The sequence below is a fragment of the Trichomycterus rosablanca genome, unplaced genomic scaffold (assembly GCF_030014385.1).
Source record: "Trichomycterus rosablanca isolate fTriRos1 unplaced genomic scaffold, fTriRos1.hap1 scaffold_294, whole genome shotgun sequence".
NCBI classification, from domain to species: domain Eukaryota; kingdom Metazoa; phylum Chordata; class Actinopteri; order Siluriformes; family Trichomycteridae; genus Trichomycterus; species Trichomycterus rosablanca.
The window spans coordinates 34,455-41,922 of NW_026947122.1; the positions used below are offsets into that span (position 1 = coordinate 34,455).

Sequence of the window (7,468 nt, forward strand, 5' to 3'; positions counted from 1 at the left end):
ATTAACACTGTAAACACGGTAAAAACAACACAAAGCAGGCGATGCTGTCCTGACAGGATATAAAAGGAGCATTGATGAGTTCTTATAGAAGATTGTATGCAGTAGTAGACCTAGAGCTGAACTCTTTTGGAAGTAACATGTTTTCATTGCTGTAATGTTTAAACCTGACGATACTGTGACGGTATTGTAGGACCATTCCGCCGAATCGGTGCCATTTCTGTCCCCAGGAATCTTTAAAATGCATTTATATATTTATTTATTTATATTTATATATATATATATATAATATATATACTGTATATGCATTGTCTCCCTTTTTCTCCCAACTTTAAGTGCGAGAACGAAGCCAACCCACGCCCCCTCCGACACGTGGGCAGCAGCCGTATGCATCTCATCACCTACACTTTGACGAGTGCAGTGCGGATCAGCACTGTGTACGGAGAGACACACCCTGATCAGCGCACTCTCTCCCAGTCTCTGTGCAGGTGCCATCAATCAGTCAGCAGAGGTCGTAGTTGCATCAGTTATGAGAGAGTCCCTATCCGGGTTAATATCCCACCCCTATATGAACAACAGGCCAATCGTTGTCCATGTGGCTGCTCAGCCCAGCCGGCAGGCAGAGCCGAGACTCGATACGATGTATGTGAGATCCCAGCTCTGGTGTCCTAGCGCGTGTTTTTACCGCTGCGCCACCTGAGCGGCCTTAAAATGCATTTTTAATTAAGCAAAATATCCTGCACATTGATTTAATAACGAGTTCGGGAGATATAATTTAAAACGTTCATTAAAACTCCCTACAACACTGAAAAAGTAGTATTTCTTCATGTCCCCACTTTGACACGACAGCTTACAGTGAAATATAAGGATTAATGGTTGTGGATCCCTCTGATGTTTGGAGCCAGGTTCAGTTTATCAGAGCAGAACTGAGAACATTTCACAGTGATTGTTTATCTGAATTTTGTTTCACTCTCTCTGTTTAAAGGTGGTGCCGCCCTGGATCTCAAAGCTTGTCCTCGTAAACCCTTCCGCTGGATTCTGGACATGACATGGCTGAACCTGGTTGAGCTGAGCAAACTGCCCCAGTTCACCAACATCATGAGCCAGGTCAGTAACATCCTGTAAAATGTGCTTTATAATATAATAACTTCTAATGGCAAATTCACCAAAAAATGTGCAGATAGAAAAATGATTTAAACAAATATGAACACTTGTTTGAAAGCTGTGGTCAGAGCTCAGGGTCAGTCATTGTACCAAGAGATTTAAGGGCCCTACTAAAGGGATTTAAACTCACAGCCTTCCAGTTGATACCCAAAGCTTGCTTTTTACTCTGACACACTGTAGCCTATGAATAATGATGATTACACATTTGTGTTGAGTTTTATTGGCATACAGTTAATAAATAGTATTATTATATTGATGTTTATGCACACGTTCCTGTTCATACACAAAGGTGTCCCGGAATGAAAAGGGCTGGAAGGCGTGGTTCGATATGGACGCACCAGAGGACGCAGTGATTCCCGATGGTTATAATGATTCACTGGAGATCTTCCACAAATTACTGCTTATCAGGTACAATATCAGTCGTCTAAGGGTACGATTCTTCTCCCTCTGGCTGCTGCAAATTAATTTGATGCCAAAAGTTTTACATCAAGAGTTACATCAACTCAAGACATCATCAAAAAGCATCATCAGCCGTGCAATCATTGTAAAATTTAGCAGAATGCACCTCATTTTACTTGGAAGATGGGTCTGGGTCTGGATCAGGTCTGATTCTGTGTTTTAAGTAAATGGGCTCATTCAGATACATGAGCTCTGATTTGCTCATGATGGTTAATGCCATTACTCCAAACCAGAGAAAAGTTCAGCTCTCCTTACTCCTGATATTAATAATGTATTTATTTTTATGACTTCAGATGGGGTGACCTTAAAGATGCTGTAGATCTTAAATCTAAATCTACTTTTTTTATTTTCTCCCATTTTTCTCCCGATTTAGCATAGCAAATTAGTCTTCCACCGCTGGGGATCCCGACTGCGTCCGAGGAGGGTATATTCGCCTGTCCCATGCCCCCTCTGACGCGTGCACAGTCCCTTAACCCCTTCTTATTTGCCCACGCCTCAGTGGATTGGCACATGAGGCCGGATATCACGCGCCTCGGGCTACTTATCAGGGTCCTTACACAGCATCGAAGACCTCGCCTACTTTTTAGTCCCGTCTTTTCCCACACAACAGACTTCGATTGCCAATTTTGTCTCACATTTGTGCCCGCTAGAGTCCCAGCACTGGTGTGCTAGCGGAATATATCGCTGTGCCACCCGGGTGCCCTAAATCTACTTTTGTGATAGTTTCAGTGTTTATTAACAGAACCATTCATTAAATTGCTTTCTCAGTTAAAAAGAGGATGAAAATTAATCACCGCTTGTGATTAACCATGTGTGGATCATTACAGTATCAGCAGACCAGGACTTTTAAAGCACCACCATTGTGAATGAAGTGAATTTAAACAAATGTCATGTGACAGATCCTGGAGTCCAGATCGCACGCTGTCTCAGGCCAGGAGCTACGTAGGGCACGCATTGGGCGCGAGGTTCGCCCAGTCTGTTATTCTCAATCTGGAGGCAACGTGGGGGGAGAGCGACCCTCGTACCCCTCTGATCTGCTTCCTCTCCATGGGCTCGGATCCAACCAACCAGATAGAAGCTCTCTCCAAGAAACTCAGACTCGGTAATAAAGCCGTAACTAATTACAGTGGAGCAAAAAGTGGAGGACTGTTTTTTACTGTATGTTGGGTTGCTTGTTTAGAATGCAGAGCTATATCTATGGGACAGGGACAGGAAGTGCATGCGAGGAGGCTGGTGCAGATGTCCATCGCACAGGTACCAACACTACCTACAGAGACGTTTATTATATTCAGAAATTAAATCCTGTGTAAATAAGATTTAATCACACTAAAGATAAGTCTGAGAACTGGTATAGGGTACTGGGGTTCCAGTCTCAGTGATGCTATAGGCTGACAGGGTGTCTGCACATACATGATTGGCTGTGTCTGAGGGAGGAGGGATAGAAGGAAGTCCTTGCACCCAGTATGCGGTCTGTGAAACCGGACCTGCCGTGACCCTGACCTGGCATAGCCATGACTAAAGCATTTCTGTATGGAGCAAACATCAAGTCTTATTTAGAAGACCTTACAAACCTTCTTGTCATACATTCAGTTTAAAGCTCATCACCAGTAATTGTGTGTCTGACCGTCTGTGGTCCACAGGGAGGCTGGGTCCTGCTGCAGAACTGCCACCTGGGTCTGGAGTTCATGGACGAGCTGCTGGACACCGTGAGCACAGTGGAGAACGTTCATGAGAGCTTCAGGGTGTGGATCACCACGGAGCCACACGACCGCTTCTCCATCACGCTGCTGCAGGTAATGTAACATCATCAACAGGGGGGAAACTTGGGGGAAACCAGGGGGTCGAGGTCTCCGATCATCATCATCAAAGAATCTTCTTGTCGTTTTAGTCCTCCATCAAGTTCTCCAACGATCCTCCTCAGGGAGTGAAAGCCGGACTGAAGCGAACGTTCGTCGGGATCTCTCAGACTCAGCTGGACGTCAGCAACCTGCCCATGTGGAAGCCGCTGCTGTACAGCGTCGCGTTCTTGCACACGGTGGTGCAGGTAGGAACGACCTGGCGCTTACAGGATACGTGGTTTCCCAGAATTACACAGTCTTCACCTTTTTTTTACGCAGGAACGTCGCAAGTTCGGACCCCTGGGCTGGAATATTCCGTACGAGTTCAACTCGGCAGACTTCAGCTCCAGTGTGCAGTTCATCCAGAACCATTTGGATGAGTGCAGTCCCAAAAAGGTTCGGAATAATGTCTTACTTTGATAAAAAGTCTTTGGGTCTGTGTGAAACCGAGCTCTCTCTGTACATAGACGCGTTTCCCATCATTCTACACTCCCGAGAAGAGGGCGTGTCTAAATTCTTAGCTCCCTTAAAATGCTCCTACTGAGGCGCCTTAATTCTGAGTGATGATCTGACTGAGCGTCTCCTTAGCGCTGAAGGCAATCCCAGCATTCAGTGCGGCACAACTTTGCTCACAAAAAACTACAAACGTGGCGGATGAATCAATCCAGAGCAACTAACGGAGTTCCTTTGACATGTAAATAAATTCACATTGATGTTTAATTTGTATAAAGGTGCAGGAGTGACGTTTATTTGTAAATTCAGGCGTAGAGCGTCTAAATAATCTGATTATGAGCTCCATGTCTGATTAGAATGCTCTGTACTGAGGGAGCTGATCAGGTTTACAGTGGGGAGCAGGGCGGGTCACTAGGTTCAGTGTGTGTCCTTTGCTCGTGCTGACCAGTTTGGCTTGTTTATCTGCAGGGCGTGTCGTGGGACACCGTGCGCTACATGCTGGGAGAGGTGCAGTACGGAGGCAGAGTGACGGACGACTACGACAAACGACTTCTGAACTGTTTTGCACGAGTAACACACGACCCCCCCAACCTAATAATAAATATAATAACGTTAGCGTATGATGTACGAGAGACGTTTTTAATCGTAACCGCCGCTCTGATTACCAGGTGTGGTTCGGCGACCGGCTGTTCGAGCCCTCGTTCTGCTTCTACACCGACTACAATGTTCCCGTGTGTAAGACGGTGGAGGAATACCTGGAGTATATTCACACTCTGCCCTACGTCGACACCCCTCAAGTGTTCGGTCTGCATCCCAACGCTGATATCACGTAAGAGTCCATCAGAGCTGCTCACACACACTCACACTCTCACCTGAACACAACACCTCACTCTCCACCCAGAAACCCCAAGAAAACTTTAAGGAATTATGTGCTTCATCTTTGCAGCAACAGTTTAGGGAAGGCCCTTTTTTGTTCCAGCATAACCCTACTAAACTTAATAACCTCACAATGAAGTTAAATGTCTTAATAATAAAATAACGACGTGGGTTTTACTCTCACATTTACACCGATCAGGCATAACATTAAAACCACCTCCTTGTTTCTACACTCACTGTCCATGTTATCAGCTCCACTTACCATATAGTAGTCCATCTGTTTCTCTGCATGCTTTGTTAACCCCTTTCACCCTGTTCTTCAATGGTCAGGACCCCCACAGGACCACCACAGCGCAGGTATTATTTAGGTGGTGGATCATTCTCAGGACTGTGTTTGTTGTGCTGGTATGAGTGGATCAGACACAGCAGCGCTGCTGGAGTTTTTAAACACCTCACTGTCACTGCTGGACTAAGAATAGTCCACCAACCAAAAATATTCAGCCAAGAGCGCCCCGTGGGCGGCGTCCTGTGACCGCTGATGAAGGTCTAGAAGATGAGCGACTCAAACAGCAGCAATAGATGAGCGATCGTCTCTGACTTTACATCTACAAGGTGGACCGACTAGGTAGGAGTGTCTGATAGAGTGGACAGTGAGTGGACACGGTGTTTAAAAACTCCAGCAGCGCTGCTGTGTCTGATCCACTCATACCAGCACAACACACACTAACACACCACCACCATGTCAGTGTCACTGCAGTGCTGAGAATCATCCACCACCTAAATAATACCTGCTCTGTGGTGGTCCTGACCATTGAAGAACAGCATAAAAGGACTACAGTCAGTAATTGTAGAACTACAAAGTGCTTCTATATGGTAAGTGGAGCTGATAACATGGACAGTGAGGGTAGAAACAAGGAGGTGGTTTTAATGTTATGGCTGATCGGTGTACGTCTACGCTTACAACTGTGACCGAACACAGTTCAAGCCATTAAGGTCTAAGGGCCTCGTTTAGGAGCCCAAACCAGCAATCCTCTGTTTACTAGTTACTGGTAAGTTGTGAGGATAATTGTCTTTGTTAAATGCTAGAAATGAACTTCTGACAGGTATCAGGGTAACACCTCAGCCGAAGTCCTGGACACCATCACAAACATCCAGCCTAAAGAGAGCGCCGGAGGTTCAGGAGAGACGCGAGAGTCGATCGTCTACCGCCTCGCCCAGGACATGCTGGATAAACTCCCTCCCAACTACGTACCTCATGAGGTATAAGAGTGTTTAACAGTGCCGTTTACTTTATAAAGAAATGAATTTATAAGTGGTGCTTATTAAATTACAGCCACGCTTAAATGTCCCCGATTAATAATCTGTGTAACATCACTGACCAGGTGAAAGCCAGGCTGGTGAAAATGGGAGCCCTGACCTCCATGAACATCTTCCTGAGGCAGGAGATCGACCGCATGCAGAGGGTCATCAGCGTGGTCCGGACTAGCTTGATCGATCTCAAGTTGGCCATTGAGGGCACCATCATCATGAGTGAGGTAGGAACTGATGACTGGGTCTTACCCACTGTTGCACATTTTCACCACCACTGTAGCTCGGTCATTCTGAGGCTGCCTGGCCAGTAACGAGCGTTTGTATTGGCTTGCAGAGCCTCAGGGACGCGCTGGACAACATGTTCGACGCTCGAGTCCCAAACCTGTGGAAGAAGCTCTCCTGGGAGTCGTCCACCCTGGGGTTCTGGTTCACCGAGCTCCTGGAGAGAAACGCTCAGTTCCATAGCTGGCTGTTCGATGGGAGGCCCAAAACATTCTGGATGACCGGATTCTTCAATCCCCAGGGTAACCAGACTGTAATCACTTTGTTCTGTTTATTAAAAATGTAGAAGATGCACATTTAATCACTAAATTTGGAGTTTTTTTAGATTGTATTAGGAATTAGAATGAATGAAAAGCCAGCCAGTATGAGACACCAGCTCACGTCAAACCAGTACTGCATGAGTAAGGCTGGATTAAACACTTATTAGTGCCGGCTGTGCCACTGTTCCTTGTGAGGCCGTGCCGTTTACCTTGCCTCGGTGCTACCTCAAGTAACATTTACTCCATTTATTCTTTGACGCTCGGTTTTTACCGCTACACTCAAACTTTAATCTGATTTGTCACTTACCTTTTCAAAGCACCACCAGTAGGACAGTGAAAAGTGAAGCATTGTTTCACAAAACCCAATTAGAACCATGGCATTGTGGGAAAAACACAGAAAGGTGAGAGCGGGTTTGCATTATAGGTAGCAGTCGTACATTTCCTAATCCTGGAATCACATCGTAGCTCTTTAATAAGATTTAGTGCATCTTTTAGAGTAATTCAGGAATAAAATGTAATGAAGCCGCTTTATTATTTGGCTGTAAGTTTTTATCTTATCACGTGTCCAAATGACGAGCATTCCTGTTTTACACAAAAGTCCGTATTCTAAACAACTGCATGTAAATAAACCGTCCGTACCATGGTTAGTATTTATTATTGTGTGTGACCGCTGCAGGTTTCCTCACAGCGATGATGCAGGAGGTGACGAGGGCACACCGAGGCTGGGCGCTGGACACCGTCACTCTACACAACGAGGTGTTAAAGCAAACCAAGGAGGAGATCACCACCGCACCCACGGTAAGAGCGCCACACAGAGGGCAGAACACT

At 45.8% G+C, this 7,468-nt stretch overlaps 1 protein-coding gene across 1 annotated transcript in view; it reads left to right on the plus strand.

Moving 5' to 3' along the window:
* LOC134307533 (dynein axonemal heavy chain 8-like) overlaps window positions 1-7,465 on the plus strand; it is a gene marked incomplete at both ends in the record, with an annotated part of 41,637 nt that extends 34,172 nt beyond the window's left edge. Inside the window, 13 exons of the mRNA XM_062990501.1 lie at window positions 983-1,104; window positions 1,451-1,569; window positions 2,520-2,722; window positions 2,801-2,874; window positions 3,261-3,413; window positions 3,509-3,664; window positions 3,738-3,854; window positions 4,380-4,481; window positions 4,580-4,740; window positions 5,891-6,047; window positions 6,170-6,322; window positions 6,433-6,622; window positions 7,317-7,465. Of these exons, the coding sequence (XP_062846571.1) occupies window positions 983-1,104; window positions 1,451-1,569; window positions 2,520-2,722; window positions 2,801-2,874; window positions 3,261-3,413; window positions 3,509-3,664; window positions 3,738-3,854; window positions 4,380-4,481; window positions 4,580-4,740; window positions 5,891-6,047; window positions 6,170-6,322; window positions 6,433-6,622; window positions 7,317-7,465 (1,856 nt within the window). The remainder of the gene's footprint in view (window positions 1-982; window positions 1,105-1,450; window positions 1,570-2,519; window positions 2,723-2,800; window positions 2,875-3,260; window positions 3,414-3,508; window positions 3,665-3,737; window positions 3,855-4,379; window positions 4,482-4,579; window positions 4,741-5,890; window positions 6,048-6,169; window positions 6,323-6,432; window positions 6,623-7,316) is intronic.
* Between the last annotated feature and the right edge of the window lie 3 nt (window positions 7,466-7,468).